The sequence below is a fragment of the Garra rufa genome, chromosome 2 (assembly GCF_049309525.1).
Source record: "Garra rufa chromosome 2, GarRuf1.0, whole genome shotgun sequence".
NCBI lineage: Eukaryota > Metazoa > Chordata > Actinopteri > Cypriniformes > Cyprinidae > Garra > Garra rufa.
This window is the reverse complement of record NC_133362.1, coordinates 62,690,679-62,706,703: the sequence shown is the minus strand read 5'-3', so window position 1 is coordinate 62,706,703 and position 16,025 is coordinate 62,690,679. Positions and strand designations below refer to the sequence as shown.

At 37.5% G+C, this 16,025-nt stretch overlaps 1 protein-coding gene across 1 annotated transcript in view; it reads right to left on the bottom strand.

Moving 5' to 3' along the window:
• Positions 1 to 16,025, bottom strand: part of LOC141325655 (DLA class I histocompatibility antigen, A9/A9 alpha chain-like) — a 26,147-nt gene extending 10,122 nt beyond the window's left edge. The window contains exons 1-5 of the mRNA XM_073834420.1: positions 15,865 to 16,025; positions 4,369 to 4,626; positions 3,891 to 4,169; positions 3,451 to 3,741; positions 1,430 to 1,549 (exon numbers count right to left, since the gene is read on the bottom strand). Coding sequence (XP_073690521.1) covers positions 1,430 to 1,549; positions 3,451 to 3,741; positions 3,891 to 4,169; positions 4,369 to 4,626; positions 15,865 to 15,913 — 997 coding nt within the window. The 5' untranslated portion in view covers positions 15,914 to 16,025. The remainder of the gene's footprint in view (positions 1 to 1,429; positions 1,550 to 3,450; positions 3,742 to 3,890; positions 4,170 to 4,368; positions 4,627 to 15,864) is intronic.

Here is a 16,025-nt window from a genome sequence, read left to right as displayed (position 1 = left end):
CAATGGTAGTGTAAAAAAACACAAATTTTACCTGGTAAAAAAATGGCTCTGCTCTCAGCAAGCGATATCAGTACATGGCCCTTTAAATATGAACCCCTGCTTCACCTCAGTTCTGTGGGGCGTGTCATTACAACGCACATGGGGTGTTGCCTAGACAACAGTTGAGGGTATTATTTGTGGAAATAATGGTCGCAAAAGGCTTTGAAAACAAATCTGTGCAACCATATCAACTTGAACCAGAGTTGCAGCCGGAACAAGATGACACCTACAAAGAAGTTCGGCAATTACAGGAATACGAATAGCTTCTCATATAATGATAGTGCCTTCAGTTTATTCTGACTCTGGGTGGATCTATGCTAAAACACTGCTGTCTATCAACTATCGCAGGAGCGGCCTCTGTCGGTGTGACGGCACAACGACAGGCATCTGAGAACAGCTTGATATGAGAAGGGGCAAATTATTTGACTAAATTAAAAGAAAACTACTGGCCGATCTTTGTCATTCTAGGGTGGTTGTGTACACACACTCCTAACGCACATTTCAGTTCAAACTGCTTGTAAAAGTGCATGTGGCACCCGATGACCCCTTTAAGGAGCTTGACTTCGGTGCCTCTCTGGTCTTTCTCCACACTCTGAGACTTTGATTTCCAAATGAAATGCAAAATTTGCTTTCATCTGAAATCAGGACTTGGGACCACTGGGCAACAGACTAGTACTTTTTCTCCTTAGTCCAGCACAGATGCTTCTGACGTTCTTTTTGGTTCAGGAGTGGCTTGACGCATGGAATTCTACAGCTGTAGCTCATGTCATGCAGACGTCTGTATGTGGTGGTTCTTGATGCACTGACACCAGCCTCAGTCCACTCCTTATGAAGCTCCCCCATATTTCGTAACCACCCTTGCTTGACAATCCTCTCAAGGCTTCGGTCATCCCTGTCACTTGTAGAACATTTCTGGCCACATTTTTCCCTTCCTCTTAACACTCTGTTAATATACTTTAATAATTTTTTGGCACATATCTGTATAAACACAAGGTAAAATCCACAGAGACGAGGAGCTGGAACACATGTACAGATAGACAAAGTCCAAATAAACAGGAAAAAACAAAAAAGGGAACAGAAGGAGAAACCAAATGTAACCAAATGCCATAACCACCACCACAGCTGTTAAATTTTACTTGGTCATCTTTATTTATTATATATTAACTATATTAGATTAACTATATTATTTTTCATGTTGGCTTTTAATATTCTTCCAATACTTGGAAGTGTGGCCATCTCCTCTTCATTATTTTGCAAGTCAGTTTAGCTTTTCTGAAACCAAAAACTATGCGTTTCCCATCTCAGGGTGAACCAATGCAGAGTTCAAGTTTAAACTCAAGAGTTGAACCTCCTTATTGAAACGGGCCCCTGGATTGTACAGAACACTTACCAGCAGCACATCTCTTCCTCCATATGATAAGTGCAGTTATGAGAACAGCCACACACAAGAACACCAGCACACTGAAAACCATAGAGTGACTGAAGGATCCTGGGCCAGATTCAGCCACATCTAAAAACGTGGTGTAAAAACAAACAAAACAGAACCGTGAGATAAACGACAGGAAAATAAATCTATAATAAATATTTGAATGCACTAAAAAAATACTTAAACACAAGGATGTACATTACATCCTCCTTTTTGTGCTAAATAAAATTGTAAAAGTTACACACTATAAATACACTAATTAAAAGTCTATTTCTACTTCAGTGCACTTGAAAAAGTATGCTAAATACACTCATACATAGATTTGTAGTGCATTCAAATAAAGTATTCTATCTCAAAAATATAGTTTTATTAGGGTTTTTTCGAAAAGTGTGCTTTGAATACTTTAGAAAGTAGTTCAATCTTAGTAGACTTTTATAAATTAACTTTAAATTAAACTGATTTTATTAAAAAAATATATTATATAGTTATGTATGTATTTTTTTTCCAGCTGTGGTACTTAAGTAAACTTATAAACTATATAAATGCAATAATTAGCACTTAAATTGAGACTTGTGTGGTGTGTGAAGGGATTGTAAATCTACATCACAAAAAATTGTGTTTAGACAAAAGAGATACTTTTTGTTTGTTTGTACATTACATACCATACATGTGCAGCACTGTTGTATCTGGTAATAGGTGTAGGATTTTAGTTACGCAAGGCACAAGTAACGATCAAATCTCCACACTCAGAGGAAGATCAAAGATTCTTTTATCCGAACCATTTGCCAAAAACGGCGCGAAGACACTGGCGTCACGGAGTCTACGCCGCACTCCGTCTGCTGCACCGCAGGCAACAAAGCAGCCATAAAGTTAATCCCATCAGGGAAACAACAGTGATTTGTGTTGGGAGAAAATTCTGTTGTGTACTGCTGTTCTGCCATGTGATGGCTCATTATGTGTGTTTCTATACATTAAACACAATGTTCAACATTTCATATGTGGAGTTTCTTTGGTAAAATACAGTACACAGAAAAGCCTATGGGTGGAACAAGGTTGAGGTACAAAAATTGTATATTTTGAATATCACATAAAATTACTGTAGCTTGAATTTGTTCCATCCATTTGCTGTTATACAAAGTTTCACTGGTATTAGCAGATGACTAACAAACTATGAACAACTGATCTGTAAAGTGTGAGTTAATATATTAGTTAAGTGTTAGTTATTAGCTTATGTATGTTATTGGGACGTTATTCTAAAGTTGCAACTATTCCTCATTTACTAACAGTTAATAAATGAAGAATAGTTGCAACTTTAGAATAACATCCCAATAACATATATAAACTATTAACTGATACTTAACAAGTCTTTAGTAAGTAATTTACTAACAGCTTGTCCATGATCTATTACTAATTTATTAGGTATAGTTCTAAATCATTAAAATATAGTTAACTCATTTATAACTTGTTAACTAACAGCTTGTTAGTTATCTATTGGCTATCTATAAGGCACAGTTATAAATAATTAACAAACTATTAACTGTTATTTAACAAGTCATTTATAACTCATTAACTAACAGTTTATTAATAATGTATTAACTAGTTATAACAGATAGTTATAAATAATTAACAAACTATTAACTGTTATTTAACAAGTCATTTATAACCCATTAACTAACAGTTTATTAATTATCTATTAACTAGTTATAACGAATAGTTATTATAAAGTGTTACCGATAATTTTTTTTATATTAAGTACACGATAAGTGTGTGAAAATAGAGCTCTTTTAGTATGTTATGGACATGTACTGAAATAAAGTGCATTTAAGTTATTCAACCATAAAATGTCATCTAGTACGGTTGTTTTTTTCTGAGTTGCTATTCTAAATTTCATTGCATTGTGTACAATGACAAAGTATTTTGAATATAATGTCTGCTTTGTTATTCAGTACAGTTTTGCTTTTTTGTTTAATTGCTTGTTAGTTTACCAAAAGTAATGTCCAGTTTGTTGTCCAGATTGAGGTGCTTCATTGAACAGTTGTATTTATGTCCCTCACGTAGCTCTTCTTCACTGATCACCAAACTCTTCCTCATCTGGTAAGTTCCATCTCCGTTGGGCAGAATCTCTCCTCCTATGGTCTGATCATCATCCACAGGTTGACCATCTCTGAACAGGGTCAGGTTGATGTGACGGGGGTAAAAACCAGTGGCCAGACAGCTGATCTGAAGCCCTTGTGAGTCTATGAGTGTCTTCCTAATGAGTCTGACTCTGGGTTTTACTGCAGAGAAGGATGAGAATTGTTAATGTTGGTGAAGCGTTGGTTTTGTTCAGTGAATAAATCAAGATTAATAAAGGAATCAGGTGCAGATGTTTTTTTTTAATAAGGTAATTATGATCATTTCTAATCTGTTTCTAAAATTCTCTCACCTTTTTTCATCACATTGTTCTTTTCCATATTCAGGTACCGCTTTAAAGTTCTAATGCAAACAGGATGATAAACATTTTCATACAGAAACTTTACATGAAGTTTTTTCACTTGGTTCCATGTTGTAATCCATGGCTTTTTTATATGGATATCTTTTTTTTCCATGTCAATTGTGTACTCCTCCATATTTTGTCCATCAAAGGCATCCCATGTTTTCATCAGACCTGGTTTATCATTTTCTAACATTTCACATCCAGCAAGTCTTTGATGAATATGTATACCTTCAAATAAAAGAAGAAATGTAATAAATTTAAAGACTTATAGTCCTCACTGAGATAGTAGGCCTACAACCCGAGATGGTGAACTGGAAATGAATACTAGACTTTTATGATTACTCTCTCTTACATCAAAATATTTTAAGGAAATAAACACATAATCTACATTTTGTGTGTTAATACTCATGTAGACTATAGCTCTCACCATCTGTACGATTAAGGTGATTCTTAAGATAAAATGCTCGATTTCTCATGCTGCTAAACATATCATCAAATACAGCACCAACATCTCTTTGCTCTTCTTCATAGTATTTGGATTCGCTGAGAGATCGATAGGCTACTTTCCATGTGGTTGAGTCATAGTACACTATTTGCAGATCATCCAACATCAGCACAACACTGAACTCAGGAAATGGTGTTTGTCCATCTATATATGTTGCCAAAGCCATCAGAGAGTGAGAACCTGTGGATACACAAGGACAATATTAGTAACGTGTCTTATAGACCTATATTCAAATGCATTTCTGTACAGCGTACACACATACACATTAGACAATGTAGAACAGGGGTGCCCAATCCTGTTCCTGGAGATCTACCTATACTGCAGACTTTAGTTCCAGCCTTGCTCCAACACAGCTATTTGTAATTATCAAGTGCTACCTAACACTGTGGCTGTATCCGAAATCGCCCCCATACCCTCAAATAGTGCAATATTTGAGGGGACAGCCATTTTAAGTGGTGTTCGAAACCATAGTGGACGTTCCCGAGTGCACTCATTCAATCCCACAATGCACCCCAAAAACAAGTGTACAACCAGTGCATGCTCAACAGCTAGAGATAACCTATAATGCACTGTGAGAGTCGCACACCGACTGAATTCCTGCGTCTCGCCAGACGATGGTGCCCGCAGCTGAATCATCCATCCGTTCATTTTACAACACGCTCGTCCACTGCATAATACAGCGTACAACACGGGTACAAATTCGTTGTAAATTGATTATTAAATTGTTTAACCAGGGTTTATACATAAATTCCTTGACATAGTTCAAGATAAATCCTTTAATTTTACTGGAACTGTCTGTTTTAAATGATTGCTAAACAGTAAGCAATACTATGCAAAATCGTCAGTCCTTCCGGTGCACTTAGTGTCCGAATTCACTCACTTGTTTTCATTCACTCCTTCAAGTGAACTGTACGAGTGGACTAATGTAGGGAATAGTGAATAGGGTATAGGGGGCGATTTCGGATACAGCCTGTGTCTACACCAGGCGCGACAATTGTTGTGCCGCAACAGCTAAAGTCTGTCTACACTGGGCGCGACAAAGCGAGCATTGCAAATCATTTAAACTTTGTGTGAGCACGTCATAAATAGAACATGGCAGCCGATTACTGCCGGGGATTTGCCGTGTTGTGCCACATCCAGTGTAGACAGCATAATAGGTTCTATTGTATTTTGTCACGCCACTCGCGTCTGATGTAGACATGGTGTAAGAGATTAATTAGCTGGTTCAGGTGTGTTTAATCGGGGTTGGAGCTAAACTTTGTAGGATAGTAGATCTCCAGGAACAGGATTGGGCACCCCTGCTGTAGATCATTAGATGTAATTATTATTATTAGGGTTGTTCCGATTCCGATACTAGTTTCGGAAATGCCGCCGATACCACAAAAAATTCTAGCATTGGAATCGACGAGTACTTGAACCCACGTTCCGTTCCGATACCATTTTCGTAAACAAGATATAAATTATTCCCGCTTGCAAATCGGAAGCCAGTTCTTCTTCATTGCTCAGAATGCAAAACACAAGAAGTTGTGCTGTGTTGCCACAAGCAACCACTGTATAGAGCAGCAAAGAAGAAATACAAACGGATGTCCGCTATTTGGCAATATCTCAGACTGGACCAACCAGCCAGTAAAACGGCCACATGCCTCATTTGTAGGGCCTTATGATTTCCGCGATGTTGAAAACACGGACAGAATTGCGGAATTCAGTCATAAAACGGAATTTACAGTTTAATGCGGAATGTCAAAGTTTAGATGCATTAATCAAAAGTAGGTCATTACACTTAAATCAAATCGCGATATGGACTAATATTAAGCCGCAACCCAACTGTTTAAATAAGAATTCTGTGTGTCTCTGTGTTACTGAATTGATATGCTTGAACTGTTTAATTTTTATAGATTATATTTTAGGCAAGTCGTGATGATTTAAGAAAGCTAAATTGATCAAGCATATCAACTCACGCTCTGCCACTGGCCGCTTGGTCGTTAAAAATAAAAACTTATATTTAACAGAAAAAAAAAATTCTCCAAATTAAAAAAATGCTCTAAATTAACTTAATAAAAAACTGAAACGAAATATAATTACATTGCCATTTGGCCTATATGCAAAACAACTATTTTAATATCTTAAAAATTAGTATAAGCTGTTTTGGGAGAAGTGGCCAAAAAGATGATCTCGGGTCGGAGTCTGGCCAGTCTCTTACCAAGAATTCTGATAAGCTGCCCGCCAAGAGGTGGGCTAGGGCCTACAGTATATTTGAGGCCTATTCAGAGCTCTACACAAGACAACGAAAAAACCTTTTACATGCAAAGGAAAGACTGGACAGCACCTGCACTCCGTGAGACTGGGTTGTGCACTCAACATTAACACAGTATGTGTTAATATGCGTAATCAGAACTGTGCATACTTTATACTTTACACTCAATATTAGTGATGATGTAATGGATTAAATGTAGCCTAATGCAGGAAACTGCGCTCACATGACGCGTGTGGCAGATTACTGTGACAGCACAGGACAGCACTCTTTTATCTCACCTGCTTGGGGGCTAACCCGGGGCTATTCAAAATTCGGACGGGGCTATAGCCCCTCTAGCCCCTATGTAGCACTGTCCCTGTCTGCAGGTGCGTGGCACGATCGTGTAAGTCACGACCACATGCGCACTCTGGTTAAAGCGGCCATACTGCTATTAAGGTGTTTACATGCCTGTATATTTTGATTAAAATCGGCGTGCACCACCTATGTTAAAACGATTATGCTTGCTGCGATTATGATCTTAATCACATTACTATAATCAAAGTATTGCGTTTACATGAGGAAAAGTTTAATCGCAAAACTGCAAAAATCTCATTATAATCGCATTAAGTGGGTCCATGTAAACGCACTTACTGCATACCTTTACTTGGACAACAATATTCCGATATTAGCGCGATTAAGACAATACTCTGATTAAAGCCCGACTCACACTACAGGAGTTTTAGTGGATTCCGACCTTGCGAAAAGTGTCTAGCAACAATAGATAAACACATAATTAGACAAACCTAATATAGTTTCTGAGGCTCTCCGGTTTTGCCGATCGAGCACGAGGTCTCCCAATGCGTGCGCACCTCCCTCTCTTTATATCTGCATCTGCTCTGTTCAGCGAGCGGCAGAGGAACAGGGCTTTCAGTTAAACCAGATATTATGTTGCTTCCAGTGCTTGAAGTGGACCGGTATGCAGACACGTCTGTATTTTATCCTTTTTGCGTACTTGCGTACCGGCACTTCTGCCATGTTTAATGAATGCAAGCAGAGTCAGTCTACGTTATTGGTGCTGTGGGGTTGATGCGTAAAGCCACCATACGAGTATGCACACGAAAACGGCGTATTATATGCACGCCAAAGTTAATTTCAGCTTATTAATAGCACGCCAAATAGAAACAGAAAACCGTGCTACTAGTACACATTTTCATGAGACCGGGCTCTCGAATCAGTACATTATAACAAAAACAATACCTTAAAAAAATAAAAGAAGCAGGTTTTTGGGATCACATAACTTTAAACGGGTAAACTCCTAAAAAGTGAAAGGATCGTGAAGGCATTCAAACAGGAAGTTAAAAACAACGATAATAATGCAGGGAATAGTGACTTATGTCCAGATGCCGGTAAATGATTCTTTTCAGCGATTAAATCTTGATCATAATTCAGGATTTTTTTCAGTTATTATTTCATATTACTTTGGTTGTCTGATAACAGAAATACTAAATTATAACAATGGAAACAGTTTTGTTGAGAACTTGGCTGCATCAAATTACAGTATGTGGGCTGCCCTGTCCTGCAAATAATGTAAACAGGCTTGTGTAAGTAAATTGCTTAGTGTAAAGAAAGAGAAGTAATGGGAACCTGGTGTTTCTATGTTCTTTTTTTTTTCATGTGTCGAATAGACATGAACAAGTTATTTGAAAAACATCTATGACCTTTGAAACATATCTAGACTTCATGCTCTATGTTGAGTATGGTTTCACTAATAATAAACATATATTTGCTTAAAGCATCCATATTTGTCCATGCCAATTTTCATTAGAGTATTAAAAACTTTAAAAAGTATTAATCTAAGCGCGTTCGTGTGTTTGCAGCGCGTTCGTGAGTTTGCTGTGCGTTCCTGTGTTTGCAGCGCGTTCAAAAAATTGGTGTCCAGAGCCCTGATGCAAAGGTCCAAACGATGATGCAAATATAGCATGACAAATAATTAACTGCACTTCAAGCTTTCATAAAATTAAAAACGAAACAGAAAGTCTATATACCATAACGAAGACGAACTGATAGCGTCGCGTGGATGTAATGTGTGTCATTAATCAATCTATATGTACTATAACATGTGAAACGGGAACATGAAAGTAACATTCTAAAAGCAACTCGTGTAAACACCTTAATCATATTATTGTCTTATTCAGAATAAGGTCATTAACTAGATTACTGGTGTCCATGTAAACGTAGTCACTGTTGCAACCATCCCAACATGCTGACCCTTACCACAACATTGTTTTAAAAGCTGGCCATAACATTAAATAATTGTAAATTTATAATAATAATAATAATAGTAATAATCCCCTTTGTTTGCAGCGTGTTCCTGTGTTTGAAGCACGTTGAGCTCTCTCGGCCACATTACCTATATATAAATACATATGTATATAATTTTGAAACACAAAATAAATGAGACTCAAACATTATTAACAAAACGTGCCTGTTTATTTTAGCACTTTAGTCAGTGAACAAGCAGCCTAAAAAACGCTCAAATAAATCGAAGAAATAATATATTTCAATAAGAAAGTAGCCTAAATAAGAATGTTAAATAGGCTATTAAACAAACATTCGTTGCAAAAATGTCGGACAGCTCATCAGAACTACTGGCCCGAGTCTGACTGGAATGTGTCTTTTTTCCTCTTTCTCTTCCCCATTACACAGCTGCTGTCTTTAATAGCAAAGTGATTACATTTATTTTCGTTTCTTTAGTTTATAAAGTTAATTTAGAGATATAATGTATGTAATGTGTGCGTCATTAATCGATCTATATGTACTATAACATGTGAAACGGGAACATGAAAGGAATATTTTAAAAGCAACTCATGTAAACACCTTAATCATATTATTGTCTTATTCAGAATAAGGTCATTAATTAGATTACTGGTGTCCATGTAAATGTAGTCACTGTTGCAACCATCCCAACATGCTGACCCTTACCTCAACATTGTTTTAAAAGCTTGCCATAACATTACATAATTGTAAATTTATAATAATAATAATAATAATAGTAATAATCCCCTTTAGGGGTCTCTCCTTTTTTTAAAGTAAACAGGTAAAAAAATCTACTTACAATTCTTAGTTTTTATACAGCCAATTTAAATTTTTAAAGACCCTGACTGAGCACAAATAAATTTAAAAATTGGAAAATAATATTTAAGAATGATTTAATTACATTTTATTGAATGTTGGAACTGTCCCTATTGTGGGGAAAGTTTCAACATTTCACTTTGTCTATTTCAGTGTAAATTGTATGCATATCAAATGTACACATGTTGAAGAAATATGGGTGAGTAGCTGACAAATAGTGGCTTTATTGTATTAAAATGTCGGCTTTTTTAATACAAACAGAGTCTGAGAAACTAAAGGAAATGCAAAAAGTGTTCCAACTGTCCCCACTCTCCCCCTACTTCTAATTTTTTAGTACTTGAGTACAAGTTGTACTTTTTACTTTACTCAAGTATGTTTTGGGCCATACTTTTACGTTTAATTGAGAATTTTCTTTTATTATCTGTACTTTCATTTGAGTAAAATTTTTTAGTACTTTTTACACCTCTAGATATCACAACAAATGGCGGTAATGAACAAATTTAGTTTGCGATCTATTCAGAAGAAGACGCTTCTTCAATGCATTACAGGCTCGTGACCAGTGCCTCTGCTGGCCAAATGGGTGCCCTAAGCAGAAATTTACTTTTGTTCCCCCTCCCCCAAATATTACGGAAGTAAAAATAAAATAATAAAAAAATACCTACTATAGGGGTCAAAATATAACTTTATTCAAGTAAATACATAAATAAATTGTATCATTAATAAATTAGAATTGTAGCTTTACAGCAAAAAAACAACAACAACTAAAATTACACTTTAAATAAAACATTTAAAAATGTGAAATCTTAATAAAATAAACAATAATAACTGAAATAAAATCAACACTGTCATCTGCTGGAGCTTTCTAAAGTTCAAAATTTACAAAGGCACACTTCGTAAATGAGCTCTTTATATGATAAAGCATTTGCTGATTCAGGCCTTTGGTGCCCTTTTCAGGCATTTCTATTAAAATTGTAATGTAAACTGTTAATTTTGTATTAGATTATGTATTTTAACACTGTTATTTAATGACTCCATATGGTCATTATTAATGAATAATCATAATTGCCTCTGTGTTATAATATAATGTATTTTAAGTCATTTTGTTTACTTAGATCTGCTTGTATTCATATTAAGAAAGATGCGTTAGTCGTGAAATTATTACCGACATTACAACACATTATTAACGTCGACAGAATAAAATAAAGTTTCACAGGATTATGCACGCACCTGAAAGTGATGCACGGGCTTCATCTTGGGCTTTTTTTCCCTTTTGTTTCTCGGCGCTGGACAGCTGATGTCTCTTTCCAGGAACAGGCATATTGTTCATCAATTAAATAATTTATAATTAAAATATATAAAAACAATTTTTTTTGAGCAGCTGGGATAGTGCCCCCCTGGGAGTTGGTGCCATACGTAGACTGAGCGGCGGTACTGCTCGTGACTTCTCAGAACGCATAACAGAATTTAGGTTTTGGTCGCTCAAAACCGCTACTTGCTGGAAAAGTAGTAATAGCTACTGGAAAAGCTACACTGTTTTAAATTTTGATTTATTCATTAAATTTGTGATATTTTGCTTGTGGTAGGAACATTTTGGTTGAATTTTGCTGATCGGATGAAGTATGAGCACTGAAACAGCCTACGCAACGAGATTATTCAATAAAGTCTGCCATTTTTTTGATCATCACTTTGTCTCCTGCTTCTGATATTATTTGGCTTTTCTAGGGCTGGGCGGTATACCTTTTCATACCGAATACCGGTGTTTTTTTTTATTTTATATGATATTCATTTTTCATATACCCCAAGTGTATATACCGGTGAGTGTGTGCGTACAAAGCGTCGGGAACACAGAGCGGTGGAACGTCCCGCCGCGGACATTGTTTGAGAGGGGGATTGTTTTGCAGTGATACCAAACAAGCTGTATGCGTCTGCATGAGAGCAGTGGAAGCACGTTCTGTGTGTGTTAAGCGGTTAACAGCATGGACGAAGAAAATGTCACAGACAAAGAAAAGAGAAAAGAGTAGCCATGTCGGTTGTGTGGAAATACTTTGGCTTTAAAAAATCTGACATTGATCAAACAACCATCATATGCTAAAGTTGTAGCCGCAGGAGGCAACACAAGCAATTTGCTTCACCACCTCCGCCACAAACATGTCTGCTTCTCAGCAACAACTGATTTATGGTCTAGTCGGAGAATGGAGCCATACCTAAGCCTGACTGTTCACTTTATAAGTGACGACTGGGTGTTGCATAGTCATTGTCTGCAAACAAGCTTTTTCCCCGATGATCACACTGGCAAGTTACTAGCGGCAGGCTTGCAAGAGGCACTGGATTCCTGGGGGCTGTCGGAGCACAGACTAGTGGCCATCACAACAGACAGTGGAGCCAACATCATTAAGGCAATTGAGCTGAATAATTGGACAAGACTCCAGTGCTTTGGTCACAAGCTTCACCTAGCCATTGGTAAGCCCTAGCTATTATATTACTTTGACTATACATTTAATTAATCTGACTGTTACAATAAATATATAATAATAACAATAGTAATACCCTTTTGTGGTTTTTACAGAGAGAGCTATGAAAGATGACCACATACAGCGTGCAGTTGGAGTCTGCAAAAAAATTGTGGCAGCATTTTTATACTCATGGAAAAAAAGGAGGGACCTGGCCGAGGTACAGGATGAACTGGGTCTTCCAAAGCACCAGCTCACAACTGAGACGCCCACCAGGTGGGGATCACGTCAGATAATGATTCAAAGAGTATTAGAGCAAGAGAGAGAGCCATCAATCAGGTTCTAACAACTGACAAAAAGTCAAGGCATTTAATCCTCAGGTGGCAAGATGTGGAAGTCCTGGAGGCTGTCAACAAGGTGTGTGGTTGTTTTACTTTTATTATGTGCTATTTTTAACAAAGCTCTTTTTTCCTTTCCTTTGCATCCAGTGAATGCACTTCTTTAATTTTATTGTTACGAAAATAACATATCTCTCTCTCTCTCTCTGTCAGGTGTTGAGCCCACTCCAGGACTTCACAGATGCCTTATCTGGAGAGCATTATGTCAGCGTGTCATACGTAAAGCCAGTACTTCATCTGTTCAACACTACCATTCTTGCTGAGGAAGACAACAACACTGAACTGGCCAGGGATGTGAAGAGAAACATTCTAGCCTACTTGAACGAGAAATACTCAGACGCAGACACAGATGACCTGCTCGATATCGCATCTTTCCTTGATCCACGATTCAGAACCACCTACACAAAGAAAGAAAATGTGGAACATGTAATTTCCAGAGCCATGGAAGAAATCACTCAAGGATCAACAGCAAGACCCTCTCCCTGGGCCTTCTGGTGCTGCAGCAGGGCCTGTTGCTTCACCTGAGGAAAAGAGAAAAAAGTCCTTGTCCAGCTTTTTCAAAAAGCAGAGCACCAGCAGCATGGGCTGCAGCGGAGAAACACTCTCAGAAGAGGAAAACATCAAGATGGAGCTTAGAGCCTACTTGCAGACCACAGAGGTTGACAGTGATGCAGACCCTTTGCAGCGGTGGAGATGCTATCAGGCAAACTTCCCCCGTGTTGCAAAACTAGCTCAACAGTATTAATGCATACCTGCCACAAGTGCTCCGTCTGAGAGAGTGTTCAGCACTGGTGGCAATATCGTCACATGCCATAGACAGGCCTGATAGTGGAAAAAATTCCTGAGCCTGAACTTTTTTTTCCCTTGCCCCCCGAGGTGAGTGGGGTGGAGGTACTATGTATGCGACGCACTTTTAACACATAACTTGTTGGTTCAGTTCAGTCAGATAAAGGTTTTTTTTTTTTTTTTACAAAAAAAGCTTATAGATTGGCATTTCAGCCTTTATCCCATTAAAATGAATAAATCAAGTATATAATGCATAACATTTATTTAAAACAATGTCCTAATTGTTTAGATTTTTAGAAAGCACATTAACTTCTTTCACATTTACAACTCTGTGTTTGCATAAAAAACATTGGTCGAGATTTGCAATAATCTGACCAAAAACAGCTAAAAATTTGGACGTGCAAATTAATTCTATGTCACGAGGGGGCGCTTTCGGAACGCTGAAATATTGCGGTTTCTCTAAGAATGGCTGAAAGCAAAGCAGCATTAACGCTGTTTTATCAGTCATGAAATGAAAATGCCAACGACACGTTTCTGAGGACAGTCGCTTCCCTTCAGATACATTCATATAAAGACAACAGTGCCGCGTTTTGACTTTGAAAGTGCAGTGAGCATATTTATTCAATGAAATCATTGCCTCTTAAAGTTTAATCCAGCTCTATCGCGATTCTCGTCTTTCCGTCCCCAACTGTAAGACCTCTTAAAATAATTAATCCTCTTCTTTTACTATTTAAAATATTTACCACTTTTTATGGCCTTAAATTTGATACAACTAAATTGAGTTTTAAGGACCCCATGAGCCCTCTACTTCAGGATAGCCGTTGGGCAGCCGGTCAAATAATGTTGGTAGCCCGACTGGAAAACCCAATAGCTCCGGGACGTCGGGCTAGCGATTTTGCGAGCCCTGTAAATATGCCTTTATCGAAATCCTTAATGTCTTCCCCTGGCTTCATAAACATATCCATGAATTACGGTTTGAGTTGCCAGTAGGAGACAATTGTACAGTATGTGAGCTAAAAACACCTTCGCGCATGGAGCATTGCCTATTTGCCTTAACCTGTATCAATCTATTTGACAAAGACACAAGGCCCGCCCCTTCCCTACTTCTGATTGGCTCATCGGCTAGATTGTGACTTGTTTGAGTCGTTGGGCGTCAAGCTGCTCTCTGACCTGCACATCTCAGAGAAATGACAGATCAATATCCGCGAACCTGATTTTTTTTCTTCCCCGCAGCCACAGTACGCCGGAAATCCGGCGTGGTGCCGGAACGCTATCACCCCTGCATAGAGCTGCATTCAAACCAGATACTGTGGACCGTCTAGTTTTCCTTGCTCAAAGTTTGTGATGGCTAAAATGCCTAATTTATGGAGCTTGTCCATGAGGTTTAAATATGTGCATTGTTTCAATGCTACAGGATAAGCCTGCAAGCCATATTGCACTTCTTTTATATTTTTGATACTTGAATACAGTGTACTGTTCCTGGGGATGAGCAATAGTTTTATTTATGCAAGTTGCATACTTTTAGTTTACTATTTATTATTTGTTTAAATGTGTGTATGAATATACCTCATCTTGAAGCAATGTCCGTTTGGATGCAAGTTGCCTTAGTGAAGGTTTAGTTGTTTAAGAAGTTTTCAAGTTAAACTTCTTTTATATTTTAAATACTTGAATACTACCTGGTTGAACTTGAAGTAATATTATTAATGTTTCACAAAGTGAAAAGTTTCACTCCTTTTGTATTTACCTGTTTCAGGTAATTTGCCTTAATGAAAGCCCAGTGGATAAAGTTTTCATTTTGCAGTTACAGGAGACATATTGTTTACATTGTAGCCAGCTTAAAGATGTTTTCAAGTTGCAAAACTTGCACAATAAAGTGTTGTGTATTTTGACTGCAAGTCATGAATTCTGATTTCTTCACCTCATTACAATTATGAGTGCCACTGTCACCTCTTTGTGAACAGCAGCATTTTGTGAGACCAATCAAACCTGTGTTAATACTAGTACGGTCAATGTAAGCCAATATACAGCAGGTATTATTCTCTAATTTATTAGGAAATGGGGTTAACACCTAGTCATGCATGAAAAAAAAAAAAAAAGTCAAATACTGTGACACAGATATAATTTTGAAAAATACTGTGATATAAATTTTTGGTCATACCGCCCAGCTCTAGGCTTTTCTCAGTTTTGGTTACCAGACTAACACTGGTTTTGAGCAAGAATCCCTGGTTTTCCCAGGTTTTGGGAATTGGACAATTTTTTTGTTCTGTTACCAGACAAAATGTTTTTTTTTTTTTTTTGTTTGTTTTCTGTCAGGGCCTGGCGTCCGGGGCTAGATCTGATATTTCTGGCTTGGAGGCATGATCTAACGTGTGAATAAATACTCCGTAAAAGATAGCGTATATAGAAAGGATTGACTCACCTGAACTGACAACTGTCAAGCATGACAGCTGATACACAAGCACGAACATTCTCTTAATTAATAAATCCAGGTCTACAGAAAGAAAACAGGCTTTTATCGTTCATTGTGCATTCTCAAAAGCAAATGCAGTGACATGTTCTTTCGCCTGTGTTATGATATGA